Raw genomic sequence first — 16,642 nt, forward strand, 5'->3', positions numbered from 1 at the left:
TAAAACACGAAATGCTCAGATTTTATTATCAAGCAGCAAGCAAAACAGCTTTCCTCGAATTTCCACCCCCAGCACAGAGTGGGTTACAGGTAGAAAGTGAAGCTAGAGAGGAGTTTTGAGAGATTGCTGCCCGTGGCTTAAGGGCTGGGCTCCAGTTTGGACTGGGGAGGGTGAGGTGCACAGAGGGGTGCAGCCAGGGTTGTCTGCTGTGAACATTATTAGGTAAGTCTGCACTTTATATGAGATCCTTTGGATGAAGTGTTACTTCAGAGCACCCCATCAGGATCGTCCAGAACTGGTGTGACTGGCCAGAAAGAGGCCATCACTGCCTGGTGAGGCTGACAGAGAACCCTGACACACGGGCAGGGCCAGGGGAGGCAGCAAATGACCTCTGTCAGTCCAGGAGCCATGTGTCACCAACCAGAGGGCAGCCTGAACACAGCAGCCCTGTGAATACACAGGACAAACTGAGAGCTCTAAGAACGCGGGGTCCAGCAGGGGCTTCTCTTGGCAGTGACTCAATTTTAAATAAAATCCCAGCAATGCAGCTGTCATTATCGCCTGTTGTCTTTCAAATAAAGGCAGGGCACCAACAAGCCAAGAATCTAGAGCTTTTTGCTGCACAGTAGTTGAAGTTTAATCAATGTAGTGAAAGCTGGGAGACCAGGGTCCCCTTTAATCTCCCCCACAGACTCTGGGCAATAAACCGCGGGCCTGTGCGCACTGGAGCATAACCTCTCTTTGATGTCACACTTGACCTTCCATTGATCCTTCCACCCATCTAAATGAAAGCAGGCTTCAGCCCCAAAATCCTGTTCCAGATAGAAATACATAATTCAAGAGAAATACTGATGTCAAAGAAGAGGCACACCAATCTGTGTCAGCACTCGCTGAAAATGAGGAGTACAGGGAGAGTTTAATGTAATGTAGAATGGAAATTAAAACAGAGCCAATATTTAGGCATTCCTCCGCCTCCCTTCCCTGCTGTGACACAAAGCATTGACTCTCTCCCTGTCTAAGCACTAATGTCATATGTTGTGGGGTTTTTTTCTTCTTTTTCTTTTTTCTTTTTCTTTTTTCTCCTACTGGGATTCTTCTCTGGGTGAAACGTTACATGTTTGTCTCTGGCATCTAAAGTTTGACCTTTTCACCCGATCTGTTCTGATCACAATAGCAAAACTCAGACTTTCCCCTCTGGCTCCCAATCTACCCCTTTCATGTTGCAGCAGAGAAAGGCCCCCTACCTGCTCAGCATCACTTAGGAGCTCTTAACTCCTCCTGACACCGAGCCAACAACGTGTCCCCTCCGTGCTCCCGTTATCTGAAGCTGAAAAAATAGTAAAAGTTGATAATGAACATTTCACAGTGTGAAGCCAGCGAAGTGTTGAGTTCTCCAGCACATCTGGGAGAGCCTCCCTTTCCTAAAGTCCGGTAAGAAAAAGTCACAATTTTCCTCAAACCAGCCAGGTGCCATAGCACATCTGGCAGTCAGAGAGCAGAGGTAAGAGAGTGACAGTGAGTTCAAAGCTAGCCTGCTCTATCTGAGAGAAAGTAACAAACGCAAAGAGGCCTGTATGTATGGATCTCTCTATCCGACTTCCTGCCCTTGTTTTTGACCAAATGGTGGAATTCCTCAGCATTATCCCAGACCTAAAGGACTAGACTTGGTTTTTAAATGATTCACTGTTTCCAGAAGTAAATTCTGTATCTCAGCCTACTGCATCACTACTACCTGGGAACTCATTAGGAATGCAAATCCCAAGCCCCACCTTGGGTTTAAAGGATCAGAAAGTTTGAGGGCGGAGCACAGCAATCCCCAGTTTAACAAGTGCCCCCAGGCTATTCTAAGGTCAGGATTGAAAGCGCCAAGCTTAGAAAAATACATTTGCTTCACTGAAGATACCCAAAGGTACCCCATATATTCTGGAGGTATTCCAAAACCGGTTTCAACATATTTATGGGCAAAGGCCTCTCCAGGCACTGAGCCTCAACCAGACACCCAAGCTGCAGCCTCACTAGTCGGTCGCTGTCACCAGCCGGCCTCTGGATTGTAATGAGGTTCATTTGAATCACATCTGTAAACATACCCTGTAGACAGACAAGAAAGCGAGAGTCTTCACTGTGTGTGTGGGGGGGTGGGGACGGTCAGGATTGGGGCTGTGAGCTTTGTGTCTGGGACAGGCTGAAGGGCTGTGTTTATCATTTCTCTGACCCAATTCCCTTTTTTGTCCAGCCAAAGGCCTGCTGGGCTGGGTGTGTTTCAGGGTCTGCCTTTTAGCCTTACCAAGTTGATCTGGCATTAAGGAAAACCATTTCCTGATTAGTGGCTCACCCAAATCTGAGGGACTACACCCTTGTTCAGACATGCTGGGTTTTGATGGCTTCCCAGGGATGTTCTGTTCTAGTCATGAGGGTGGGCAATGTCAAGTGGAAACCAAAGTTCTCATGCCCAGTGCAGTTCACACCTAATGCCTCCATTCAGACCTGTGCACTGGAGTCTTCACCTTTAAGAAGGAAGCTTAACAACACCCCTTAAGCAGCACAGAAAATCAGAGAGAAGATTCCTCAAGCTGGCCAAATCTGCAGAAAGCAAGACTGACCATGTTAATGTTGAGGAGCATAGGTGGGCTTCGCTTGAGATTAGGGGCCACACAGTTTCACCACGGCAAGTCTCACAGCAGACCCAGTAAGTTTCCAGTTTAATCTGGAAACCTCACAGGCTTTGGATAAAAATTTCTGAGAAGAAGAAAGCAACTTTTTCTGCAGTGTTTGTTAGGAATGAAGTTTTTGTAACTAGTTCCCACTGGATCAACAGCTGCTTCACTTTCATTGAAACTACACCAAAACCATGACTAACTATAAAGTAATAAATCATCAGTTAATTATAGAATTAAACTATGAGATTATCCTACTCTAAATCGTGTATATATTCAGCAAGTCTGTAGAGACAGAACAGAGATGAGGCCTGAGGGCAGGACTGAGTGAGGTCTCCTTAAGAGGGATGAAAACTCTAAAATTAGACTGTGGTGTTGGCTGCCTGGCCCGTGACTACACTGAAGAATAGCGAATTATACTCTTTAAGCGCGTGAACAGTGTAGTGTGTGAACTATATCCCAGAGTCAGGATCTGGGGAGAGGTTGTTTGGGTTGTTTGTTTATTTATTGTATTTTCTGTGGGAGGAGGGTGTAGTTTAGTAGTAGAGGCCCTGGGTTCTGTCACCCCTAGGTTCCATCACCACCAACACACACACACATACACACACATGCACGCACGCATCAAATGACTAGCTGATTATAGAAACCAAGGAATAAGTTTCAATGCTTAATTTGAAGTTCTGATCACTTGAACTATATTGAGACATAAAATAGAGTATTTTTAAGGTGGGTTATCTCAGCCTAATCATTGACATTTATCACAAAGTGGCAAGGACATGGACATCTGTGATATAATAATTTGTCAGTTCCCTGCAGATTATTTAGAGTGGAAATCAGCTACACTTATAGAGAAGAAATCTGGGTTCTGGCTGTCTATCTGATGTTCATAAACTGATCTGGTTTGAGAAAGAGGGACATGTGAGGTTAGGGAAGGATGTGATGTCATCCCACTGAGATAAACATGAACTGATAAGAGGAAAGGTATCCATTCTAGTGGGAGTGTGAACTGAGCTCTTGCACAAACAGCCTATCTCAGGGTCAGTCCACCAGAGAGCTCACCTACTCAGGCAAAGCCTTTGAACTGTTCTGCCTGGCAATCAGCCTTGCTGGTCCCCATCTGCTCCTAAATTCCTTCTTCTGGGCCTTTGAGACTTCCCAGTGTTCACTGGGAACCGTGTTAGAAGATCTGGTTCAATGGGAAGACAGCAGGGACCACCAACAGTTACCCACGATGCCTTGCGATGGAGTGTTTGCCTTTAGGGTTACCCACACACCCAAGACCCTGACTAACCCACTTGCCCTTCAGGACTCGAGGCCTTCCCTCAGCGTATCTCTGATGTATTCTTGTTACCGCCCTGACCTAAAGAACCCTGTAAACACGTTCCTACTCCCCGTCTGGTCCTGGTGAAATACTGAAACAGCAAATATGCTCAGCTGCACATTACGGACTTATGGTCCCTCTTTAAAGAGACACCAACCAGCTGGGAACCCACACCCTGTAGGAAGGAAAAGGCCTCAGCTGAGCTCTCCTGCGCACCCCAGCAGTGAGAGCTGGCCTGTCACATGGGACCATCCCCCCCACCCCCGTTTCCACGCTGCTCTCCAGCCCATCTCTCCTGGCTTTGACTCTTCCTAGAGCCTCTGCTCCTTCCCCACAGGAAAGCCTGAGCCTTGCCTGGCTCCCCCATTCTGCATTGAGCCCAGGGCTGTCCATGCGACTTGATCTCGTGAACTCACTGCAGGGTTCAGCGAGAGCCTCACCTAGCCCTCAGCGGAGGACGGGGGAGACTCTGATGGCCACTGCTGGAGCTCTCTCCATCCTGGCCTGCATAAACAGGGGCTCTGGGCACTGGCTTCTACCCCTTCCCAGCCCCCCTACTCTTCTCTGAACTGGGAACAGAAAATCAACCTTCTTGCTCTAACACTCAGTAGATTGTGTCCCTGTGATGGTGACCCCTTCTGTTGTTGGAACTTTTTCTGACCCCACTCACCTAGGTCATGAGTTTCCACTACAAGTAAAAGAAATGGCCTCTGACATGATGCCATTTGGTCTGCCCCGCGGGGTTGAACACCCACTCTGACAGGCTCTCCTGGAAGCCCCTGACATTATCTGATTTAGAATCTACAGCAGTCCGATCATACAGGTAAAGAGATGCAGAGAAGCTGAACAACCTGCCAGAGATCACACAACTAGTACATTAGTCAAGTGAGGGTTCAGATCTGCCTGTCCCCACCCCATTTGTGCATGAGAAAACATCCCAGTTGTGAGTTTTAATTCAAAGGGCAGAAGGGCTTCAATACAAATGAAAAGGCAATCAATCCACTTACCATCCCTAAAAGATGACCTAGCTAACAAAGAGGCTGAAGAGCAATTAAAAAGTCCTGTGCATGGTGTCCCTGATGTCTGGGACACCTAAACCCCATCAGGTTCCCATGCTCCAGCTCCTGGAAGCATGAAGGAAGCAGAAGTCTATGCCTAGACATCAATGCCAGAGGAGGGTAGGCCGGACTGCCAGGCCAGCCTAGACACAGTCACTCAGCAACTGAGGCAGCTCCAGGACATGATCCCTGGAAGGCAATTCCATTCCCAACCAAGTGCAGAGAGCCGGGCTGACCCGGAGTGCTCTGGAGCAGATCTGGGCCCCAGCACCATGTGCACATTGTGGGGACCCTGGCACTTTACATTTGCTCTCTCCTGAGCCCCTGGCCAAATCCTTGAAAAAGAAATGGTGTGTCATCATGTTTCAGCCATTTGCTCCTCTCTGACCTCTGAAACCACAAGCAGACAGAGTGGTTCTGCCCTCAGTGTGGGCTTTGAATAGCTGTATGGAGGGAGAGGCCCCGAGAAGAAAAGAGAGTGGTATCTACTTGTCAGATGGAATGTGTGAAGACATCCAGGAGGAATGTGGGGCTCTGTTCGGGGCTCTGCAGCTTGGCCTCTGAATCATGCCCTGTGGGTCCAGATTCCTAACAGATGAAGCCTCAGGGCTGACACACTCTCGAAAGATCACCCGGGCTCTGTTGTGCCGCCCAGCAAGTTTTTTACCTTGGGGATTTTCAACACTTGGGGATTTTTCCCAACCACATTTATTATCTGTCATTCCTTCCTACTCACCCATTTTCTGTCATCTGGAATTTGACAAACTAGAACTCTTATGAGCCTGTTTCATTGCTGATGCCCCCTCCTGCAAGATGAGGCATTGTTGGAACAGTGTGTGCTCGGTCTCGCCTGACCTCACAAGCCCATCTCCCTGACAGTGCTAACTTCTGTCAGTGCATTGCAGCAGAGGCTGGGCACAGCACTAGGCCTTGGGATCAAAGGTGACAAAACTGTCTCCATGTCCTCAGAAAGGAGGCAGAGAGGACACAGGGGTAATTGGCTTAGATTGGTGGCTCAGAGAGGGATTTGAACTGAATGCTAGGCAATCGGTGTGTGACTGACCACACTGAGGTCTGAGTTGAGTCTGAGGAAGGAAGGAATGAGCGGATAGTCTATGGAAAGTCTAAGCTATAGTGTCTCCAGGAACAAGGACAGAGATGGTAAGAGGTAAAACTAGAAAATAAGTTTATGCCAGATGTGATGGCCACACTTTAACCCCAGCACTTGGGACACAGAGGCAGGCAGATCTCTATGAGTTTGAGACCAGCCTGGTTTGCATAACAAGTTCCAATGAGACTCTGTCTCAAAAAAAAATGTTTTAAAGTGTTTTATGTGCTGTGTTTAAGGAGATAAGGTGTTATCCTTAGAAAGACAAGAAACATGCAGAATGTTTTAGGCATAGAGATGAGACAACCAGGTTTACAAGCATGTGGCGGATAGACTGTCTGGCCTGAAAACAGGAAGACCAGTTAAGAAGTCACTGCAGAGCCGGCCTTGGTGGCACACGCCTTTAATCCTCGCACTTGGGAGGCAGAGGCAGGTGGATTTCTGAGTTCGAGGCTAGCCTGGTCTACAGAGTGAGTTCCAGGACAGCCAGGGCTACACAGAGAAGCCCTGTCTCGAAAAGCCAAAAAAGAAAAAAAAAAGTCACTGTAGACTTGTAAGAGGGTGTGGATGTGCATAGAACCATAGGAAGGGATGGAGAGAGGCAAGACGGCAGAGCCACGCATATGGAATGCAGTAAGCAACTGTTAAATGTACAGAAGAGTCCAGAAGATCCCTAGGCCTTCATATGAAGGTGTACAAGTGACAGGAGGGACGGGAGGCCAGCATTCAGGCAGTGACAGTCAGTTTGGCTATAGTGAGCTCAGACTGTCTGTAAGAGATGTGAGCCTGGCCAAGCAGTTTCATATCCAGAGGAAGAAGTGCATCTGAGTGCAGGGTTTAGGAAGTGCGGTATTCAAAGCAGCTGAAACTGTGTGATTAGTTGAAACACCCAGGAAATGGGAATGAGAAATGGGATCCAGGATCGTGAACCTGGAAACCAGTATCGATGGTGCAAGGGAAGACAGAGGCCTGTCCTGAAGACAGGCAGAGGCCTGGGGACAGGGAAGGACCCGTCTCTCCCTTTGCCACTTCCCTGCTCAGCTTTATGGCTTACCCTCTCTGGCCTGCTGGGCCCTTCCCCACTCCTAACTCCCCTTACAGTCCTGCAAGTGAAAGCCATAGCTTCCCTGCATCCTTGGGGCTCACGTGATCCCATGATGGCACCTCCTCTGGAAGCTGGTCACCTAATACTTCAGCATCTACATTACCATTTTTCCGCCATCCTGGTACAACTGTCATGTCCAGGGTGACTTCTGGACCATGAGGATGAGCCATTTCCAAGACCCATAGTTTCCAGGTAGCCTCAGCACTGGTGACCCTTGACCTCTGTTCCACTTCAGCCTCTCGCTCCCACGTACCTGCTTGAAACACCCCAGTCCTGCTCTGGCCATGGCCAGTTTTCTCCCCTCTCCTCCCCTTTTCTTCTCCTCCCCAGTTGCCTACATTCCTCCTGTCCTGTTGAGTCCCTCCTGGTTGTTCTTCCTCCCTCTGCAGCTAAGAGTCTCTGATTGTCCTTCTCAGCCATTATTCCCAGAAAACATTAATTCCTCTGTAGATCCCTTCCCAGACCCCTGCCCGAGGCAATCTAGTTCAAACTCTGTGCTCCTGCCCTCAGCTTAGAGGAAATGGTACCTGTTGTGATTTGAATCTGATGTACTCCCACACACTTGTGTTTTGAGTGCTTGTCCCCCAGCTGGTGGCACTATTTTAGAAGGCTATGGCACAGAGGGCCTGAAGGCCATACAGCCAGGCCAGCAGGTGAGTTGCTAGGCACAGGCCTTTGAAGGCCGTATCAAGCCAGCTGTGTGCTTCCTGGTCCACTACGATGTGTTGGTTATCTGCCACATGCTCCCACTGTGAAAGGCTTTTCCCTGCCATGTGGACCCCGCCACAGCACTGGAATCATGAGGCAAAGTAATCCTCTTCTCCTCTGAGCTGCTTCTGCTCAGTTCTTAGGTCTTAGTTCTTTTGCACAGTGATGCAAAAGTAGCCAACATGGTACCCCATGCATGGCAGAGAGAGAGAGTCATGATCTTCATGTCCATCCCTGACCCAGGCTCTTCCCACAAGGCAGTGGGAAAGAGAGGCTTTCCCACAAGAAAGCCTCTCTACCTGTACTTCCTAAAACCCTTCCCTAGAGACGAAGCAATGTCAACATTCCCCGAGAGGTCTCAACAGCAACCTTGAGCAGCTGTAGTGCAGACTTATATGCAGGTGGTCATTCACAACCTAGCACAGTCGAGGTCATACAGAGGTGGCAGTCCTGTGCAACATGCTGTGTCACTGGAGTCCCACACAGACACCCTCGCTGCAAACCGTGACTGTGAGCGCTGCCTTTTCTTTAAATATACAAGAGCTGTCCACATGCCTTGAACCAAGGAGAATCAGTTTCCCCAGCTTGAACCCGGGGACGGGGACGGCACAGGATTGCTGCTGGCCTCTAGGACACTTGGTGAAAATCACAAGATGCCTCTCTGCATGGCCTCTCAGCTTTGTGTGACTCACTCACAGGCACACACCGAGTACAGTTTGAACTGTGCCTTCCTCCAGGGGTCCTCGTGAATATCTGAGCAGTGACATCCTGGAGGCCCAGAAGAACCTGACTCTGAGGGAAATAAAAAAACAAAAAAACAACAAACAAACAAACAAACAAAACCAGCTACTACAGACAACCGGACAGCCGGGCAGCCAGCACATGGATCAAGCAAGGGTGACATTCTCACAGTTTTAAGCACTTCCTTCCCAGCTCCCCGTTCTCACCAGACAGTGCTCTGAGACTGGGTCTGTCTGAACTGGGTCAGTTCAGTGAAAGCACAGAGCCATGATTTCAGACAGAAGCCCCAGGGAATCAGGGAGCAGGGGAGGGAATGGAGACTGGAGTGCTGGCCAGAGAAGATGGTCTGAAAGGAAGGAGGGAAAAGGGGAGCGCCTCCACAGAGCAGCACTGCCTCAGGTCCAGCAGCAGAGGCCTCCCACAATCCAGCTTGGCCCCTTCTTTCAAAATTCTCTCCTCTCAGGTCCTGGCCTTGAGGTCATCCGAGCAGCTTAGCCAGTGCCCTCCCTGCACCACTGGCCCTCAAACCCACCCCACCCCCACCACTATCCGGTGTGCTTCTCTGCTGATGGGGATTGATAACTACAATGACCAAAAGCATCTTAGGGAGGAAAGGGTTTTTATTTGGCTCGATGCAGGAACCTAGAGGCAGGAGTTGAAGTAGAGGCAATGACTGAGTGTTGCTTCCTGGCTCTCTTTCCATGGCTTGTTCACAGTGGTAGCGCCCACAGAGGGCCCAGACCTCCCACTTCAGTGGACTTTTTTAACTGTCCTTCACATCCTGACACAAGAGCTGCCTCCACACATACTGTTGATCAGAATGTCTCAGAACACAGGAATGCGGGGGCCCTTGGGAAAGCTGGGAGTGCGGAATGCCACGTGTACTCTGGGTGAGCAGCTAGTCCTCAGAAGGGGAATGAATGATCTGAGAAGACAGCAGTACTAGCCACGTGGGTGACCTGTCGGAAGGAGGGTAAGCTATGCCATCACCCCTTTTGGCATAAAAATAATGTTCAATAAAAGGTTAAAACCATCAAGTTCTATCAATGAGATGTATTCCATTATACCAAGAATGATTGATTGAGAAGTACTTTACTTACAGGAAAATCACAGTGATAGAATACAGCTTCCACTTTTAAAGCACTTTCCATTAAAAAAAATCATACCAATGTATAAAAATAGTTATACTAAAAATGTGAATCAACAGCCAAGTAATTTATTGGCCCTTGAAAGCCTTGTGGTATGAATAGAGGCAACAATGGGAATATCAAGTAACTGAGCTGTGGTAACCTGACCTCACTAACACAAAAGACTGTTACGTGCGGCTCACCCAGAGCCGGCAGCCACCGTAGTAGAGATGCTGAGCAGAGAACATGATGGAGCTGCAATCATTAGGTCAACATCAAATGCTAGGCAGGGCAGGCAAAGAGACATGGCAGGCACAGGTGTAGACCCGACCCCAAAGAGCTTACAAGTTGTCCTGATTATAGGCCTGTGCCTAAAAATGCACAGCATGGTGTATTCAGGGTCCTAAGGAAAGCACAGAGTTCCCCAGATTCTAAAGAAAACAGAAATTTGTTTCTACTCCGAGATGTTTCCTTCTACCTTTCCTGCCCACAGACAGGTGACGTGATGCACTGATTTACCAGGTGCTCTCTCATGTTTGCTAGTGATGCCTTACTGTCTCTGAGGTTCCGTTCTTTGTTTTGTCTTGTTCTTTTGGGGACGGCCAGTGTAAAGGGGAAATGAAGTTGGAAGTATGTGCTGTAGGTAAAGTATCTGGCTTTGCAGCCTCCTGCTGCAGAGCAAACCAGAGACTGTTGCATCAGGACTTCCCCACCGTGCTACTCTATATGAAGGAGAATCACTTCGCTGCATCTCCATCCTTGGGTGTAACACGGCTTTCACGGGTGGGCGCTCCACAACCCAGCTGCCACTTGTTTTGGAATACTCCTACATCTCCCTTCTGCTGAGGTCAAAGCCTCAACTGGAAGTTGGTTCATCAGCAACTGAGTACATACTTTGTGTGTGTGTGTGTGTGTGTGTGTGTGTGTGTGTGTGTGTGTGTACGTACAGTTGAATGTACATGCATGTAAAGGCAAGAGGTCAGTCCTTAGGAACTGTGACTTGTGGAAGACATGTATATGTGACATACACTTCTATGTATGAGAACATATGCCCAGGCATGCACATGTAGAAACTAGGGACAGTAGGTGTCTTCCTCTGTTGTTTCCCATCTCCCTTCTTTTCTCCAGTGAGACAGGCTGTCTCACTGAACTGGAAGCTTGCCACTTGAGCCAGGCAGCCTGGTTACCCAGCAAGCTCCCAGACCCTGCTGTCTCTGCCCTAATGTGCAGCCATGCCCAACTTTCAGGTAAATTCCAACCCAGGGCTGTCACAGAAGCTCACTCACCTACTGAGTTATCCCCTGCCTTGATTCCTGAGGCAGGCTTTGTCATTGGCCGACGCTCACCAGGTAAGGCAGGCCAAGTGGCCAGCGAGAACCAGGGTCTGCCTGTCTCCACCTCTCTAGCACTAGAGTTGCAAATGCACACCACTATGCCCAACTTTGATGTGGGTTCTGGAATCATCTACAAATGAAGTCACCAAGGAAAGGTGGAAGCAATCTGACCTCTCTGCAGTGTTTAACCAGCGGGTAGGGACAGCCTCAGGCAATGCTCTTAGTCAAAAACCAAATAAAGCAGCCATGTCTTGCCAGGGTACCATAACCTGCTGGGCTGCTAACACCTTGAGCCTCAGCTTTGCAGCAGCCACAGTCACAGCCATTAAGTGTCCCTCCCAGTTCCTCAACTTTCAGGTGCCTGGCCTTGGCTGGAAGAAGCTGCCACAGTGAGCTTGAGTATCCACCAATGCAGGCAGGCCTTCTCTGGAATATTCCACAGGCTCAGGGGAGAGCCACAAAATGTTTTAAAAAGAGAGAAATCATTCAGAGGCAAATATTGTCACAATTGCAAATCCACAAAGGGAGACTTAAAATGCTTTATGTCTTTTTTATTTTATAAAGAAAACTTGGAAACTGCATCTCTGCCCCACTCGTCACTCACCTGTCACTATCATGCTGTCACATCTGGCCCATTGCTCTTGCTGTGCATGTGCATAGTGCATGCATGGGGGTGGGGGCGGGGCAGAAGCCAGAAAGTGTCCTGCTCTATCTATCGCTCTCCACCCGAGACAGTGTACTCCTAAGCGGAGCCAGCAAGCCCAGTGATCGTCCCGACTCTGCCCACTCGCCCACATCGCTGCTGTCACAGGCACGCACAGTCACACCTGCTTATCTGAGTTCTGGGACTTTGAGCTCAAGTCCTTCAGTATGAACGGCAGGTGCTCGTAGCCCTTAGCTTTCTGGCCCAAAGATGCTTGCTTCTGGATAACAATTTGAGAAGAAGCTGCTGACACTATGACTTACTGTATGTCAAGGATGATCTTGAAGTTCTGATCCTCCTGCCTCCACTCCTAGGTACTGGGATTGCAGGCATGCACCAGCACATCCAGCTTAGGCAGCAACAGGGATCAAGCAAGCCCCGGGTTTCATGCATACCACCTGAGTACTGGACCAACTGAACAACACTCCTAGGCTAATAAATTTGATTTCTTATTGTTCATTGCTATTATACATAAATACAACTCATTATTATAAGGACAAGGTATCCCGTAATCTTGTTAAATCTGCTATTTCTAGTAGGAACGTTTTTTTCCTTAGGACTTGTACATCAATCACTACACCGTCTTTACTGAACTTCCCTTCTTTTCTGTCGGCATACTTCCTTTTTCCTGCCTTTCCGCACTGTGCAGTGCAGACCAACCAAAGGGACAGCAGACCACCCAGGCCAGGTCCCAGACTGAGGGGAAAGCGTAGCTCTTCCTCAAGTGTGAGGTGCACAGGAGATTTGCTCATAAATGTCCAATCGATGGCCGAGCCATACTTTCCATTGTGCTCCTGACACAGAGCTTTTAAGAAGATACTTATATTGATTTTAAACATAAGTGTCTGATAGTGATATATTCGCTCCTTGGACAAGTTCTGCTTGGTCATGGTACATGTGTGTTGTGTTTATATATTTATAAACTTGCTCAAAAAATAATACATTTGCATCCTAATTCATATGGATATTGTTGTGTGATTTTGTTTTTCTCCAGTTGTCTTAGCCTGCTTTAGGAGTCATGGCAATGCTGACCTTGCAAAGCAAGAGAGAAATGTCCCCTTGGCTTTTCTATGTGCTCAGTGTATCTCAGTAGCATTCTTTCTTACTTAAATCTTGCAAGAATTCTGCAGTAAGGACATCTGGTGTTCTTGGTGGAAACTCTCTAATTTTAGAGACAGGAGAAGTATACCTGTGCAGTCTCTGAGAGCACACTGCGTGGTGTGGGGAAGGAAGAGAAATCAAGGCATGAGAACCCTTTAGCCAAGTAATGCTTCCACACACAGCTTTACCAGTGTTTCCTCAGTTTGGCAATAATGGAGATAAGCAAAGTAAATTGTGTGGATAGACGTTTGTAGCAACCAGTACAATATTTCTATTCTTTCTTGACGCTTATCTGTACATCTTCATGAAGTGTATTACTGAAGTTCAATACATGCATAGAATGTAATAATTAAATTGAGGTGGTAAACATTTCCATCTCTTCAGTCATTAATCGTTCAGGCATACTGGAATTTTCTTATTCCTAACCATTTTTAATATATCAGGTCTTTGGTGTTAATTGTTGTTTTATTTTTGAGATACAGCTTCACTAGGTGGGCCTGGCTAGAATGGAGGTCTCTTTATAGACCAGGCTGTCCTTGAACTTTTAGTGATCTTCCTGCCTCAGCCTCTGGAGTGTGGGGATTGCAGGTGTAAGCTGGTCTGCCCAGCTCTTCAGGGTGTGACAGTAAGTCCTTCATCAGCTCAGCGTCGTCTCCAGTCTTGGACCCTCTCGTGTCATGCTGCTGTGCTGGGAAACTCAAGATGCCTGAAAAGAATGTCTTTCCCTCCTTTGCAGCCTTTAAAAAGAATGAACATATCAGAACTGTAGGAGCTCAGAAAGGCATGGGGGAGGGGAAAGAAAGGGAGGGGAGGGGAGGGGAGGGGAGGGGAGGGGAGAGGAGGGGAGGGGAGGGGAGGGGAGGGGAGGGGATATAAATACAGTTTCCTGTGACTCCATGGCAAGGCTCACCCTGCCCACGGTGGCTGTGTAGACAGTGAAATGACTCTTTGTCTCCTGAGCTCACTTTTTCCTTCCTCCTCCCATGTCTTTGATCTGTGAGGCCTGACTTCTCTTATTCTATAAAAACTCCAGGGAGGATTTCTTCAAATCCTTTCTTTAAATCCACATAAGCTTGCATGATGGTACATGCCTGTAAACTGAGTGAAGACTCAGGAGGCCGAGACAGGAGAATCACAAGTCCAGGCCAGCCTAGACTAAGTAGCAAGATCCAGACCATCTCTGGGCTGCATAGTGATTCTATCACTCATCAAACCCCAAACCATTTACAAACTCTGCCACACTGTTTAATACTTAGTCCACAGGCGTTCTGCACAAACCCCCTTGGAGACAGGTCTTGCTATGTAGTCCTGGCTGGCCTTGAAGTCACTATGTAGACTAGACTGGCCTTGAGATTGTAGTTCCTGCCTCTGCCCACTGATTAAATCCAGGGGTTAAAGTTCTTCCCCACTGTGCTGGCTTTGTCCCTTCTTAGTAGCCGTCACCGTGCTGACCTCAGCGCTTACTAGGTGTCTCAGCTGCAGAAACAACTGCACATCAAAGCTCTTTGCAGCAGTTACAACAGCCACAAGTCATCAAGAACTGTGAAAAGTAGGCCTAAGGAACCAGTATTGGTTGTGGGGATGACACTGGGAAATGCCCTGAAAGCAGCTGACACCAGAAATTCCAGAGTGAGATTCTGCAATCACTGGAACTTGCTTTAAACATTATAGTTACATGAGCGCGTGAGCAGGTGTCACTCTGGAGGTGCTGATGGTATGGTAGGGTGCTGGTTCCATCCCTCTGCGACCTTCTCCAACCGAGCCTGGGAAATGGGAAGAAAGTTGCTTCTCCCTGTATTTGGTGTGAGAATAGCATCTGAATGGCTCTCACTGCTCTTTGCATGCATTTTTAATGGAAACATGACAAATTTTAGGGATAGAGAGGGAATATACAAAATGTGCCTGGGGCATCTTGTCCCAGAGAGCGAGCGAGCAAACACAGAATGATGGAGCTAGCATAAGAGACACACAGGAGCAGCCGCAAAGACCCCAAGATAATAGCCCAAACAACGAGCTCATGCTGAGACAAATGATTAAAGAATGGGGGAAGGGAACTCCAATTTATATCAATACTCTATGCTCTAGGTTCAAGAATCTAAAGCATAAGTTAGGAACGCTCGCTACCCACTTATCAGAGTGTCATGCCAGGGATGTAGCTCAGTTGGTTCAGTGCCTGCCGATTATGTATGAAGCCATAGTTTCAGTTCCTGGCACCACCACATAAACTCGATATGGTGATATATGCCTGCAGCCCCAGCACACAGGAGGTAGAAGCCAGAGGATTAGGAGTTCAGGGTCATCCTTGGCTTCTTAAAGAGCCTTTGAAGCTAGACTGAGCTATATAAAACCCTGCTTGGTGGGAAGGGATAAAAAATTGGATCCTTGGTGATTGGCTTATAGAGTATAATATGAAAAGAGGAAAATGACTTTAGAAAATCTGGCAGAAACCACTTGACCACATGGCCAAGGTAACTCACAACACACATCCTTGCTTTGATGTGACAATTTTGAGACAAAGCCCATAGCCAAGCACGGTGGTACACACCTGTAATCCCGTAGAGAGAATCTCTTATAAGCATCACCTGTCAATAAAGTTTATGGCCAATGAGCTGAGGCAGGAAATAGGAGATGGGACACTGGCAGGAAGAGGGAGGATTCTAGGGAATAGTGAAGGAATGAAATGCGATGCAGGGAGAGATGTGGGAGGAGACTCAAGGGAGACACTGTGAGGCTGAGACACAAGAAGCAGGCAAGGACTAAAGGAGAGCTAATTAACCAAGTGGCAGCCATTGAACAGCTTGAATGGGTTAAAGAAGTTACGAGCTAGTCAGGGGATGAGCCAAAGTTTATGGCCTCGGTATTCAATAAAATTAGTCTCCGAGTCATCATTCCGGAGCTAAGGGTTTGGGAAGAAAAAAGATTTTTTTTTTTAAACATAATCCCAAACTGGAGAGACTGAGGCCAGCCTGGGTTACACAGTGAGACCCTATCTATCCTGACGCAGTCTGCAAAGTAGCTGACCTCTAATCTGTCACCAAACACTTTACTGTCATAACCTATGGGTATGGAAGGAAACAGGACAACTGTAAAATGCCATCCTGCGTGGGGTGCTGAGCAGAAGCTAAGAAGATCCAAATAAAGTTCAGCTAATACCATTATTTCCTCAGCTGTGACTGTGCCTCATCTGGATGGAAAGCTGGGCTGGGGTCTTTACTCCTTTTCTGGAACTCTGAAGCTATTATAAAATTAAAAGGATTGGCTTGGTTTGGGTACTAACGCTCAAACCTCAAGCCTCCCAAAGACCAGGCAGGTACCGTACCACTGAGCCACAGCCACAGCTTGGTTACATGCTTATCTTCATAATTGTGCTTCCATTGCAGGGTGCTGGTGACAGTTTTGTGGGAGCGCTGGCCTTCTACCTAGCTTACTACCCAACTCTGTCCTTGGAAGAAATGCTCAAGAGATCCAATTTCATCGCCGCAGTCAGTGTCCAGGCCACGGGCACACAATCCTCTTATCCATACAAAAAAGACCTCCCTCTTGCTCTATTTTGACTACTGCTAACCCCCAAATAAATATAATCTGGAAATTTAATTAACATGGGTGTGGCCACTCAGCTCACAATTACTAGAAAATGCCCTTCCATTATAAATATGTCCATTTATGAAGCTATCAAACCTTC

At 47.8% G+C, this 16,642-nt stretch overlaps 1 protein-coding gene across 2 annotated transcripts in view; it reads left to right on the forward strand.

The window, feature by feature from the left end:
* The window catches only part of Rbks (ribokinase), an 83,459-nt gene extending 66,905 nt beyond the window's left edge, over positions 1-16,554 (forward strand). For both annotated transcript variants that reach the window (XM_052186338.1, XM_052186337.1), the window contains one exon: positions 16,341-16,554. In XM_052186338.1, coding sequence (XP_052042298.1) covers positions 16,341-16,514 — 174 coding nt within the window. In that variant the 3' untranslated portion in view covers positions 16,515-16,554. The remainder of the gene's footprint in view (positions 1-16,340) is intronic.
* Positions 16,555-16,642: the final 88 nt, after the last annotated feature.

The sequence above is a fragment of the Apodemus sylvaticus genome, chromosome 6 (assembly GCF_947179515.1).
Source record: "Apodemus sylvaticus chromosome 6, mApoSyl1.1, whole genome shotgun sequence".
Lineage (NCBI taxonomy): Eukaryota > Metazoa > Chordata > Mammalia > Rodentia > Muridae > Apodemus > Apodemus sylvaticus.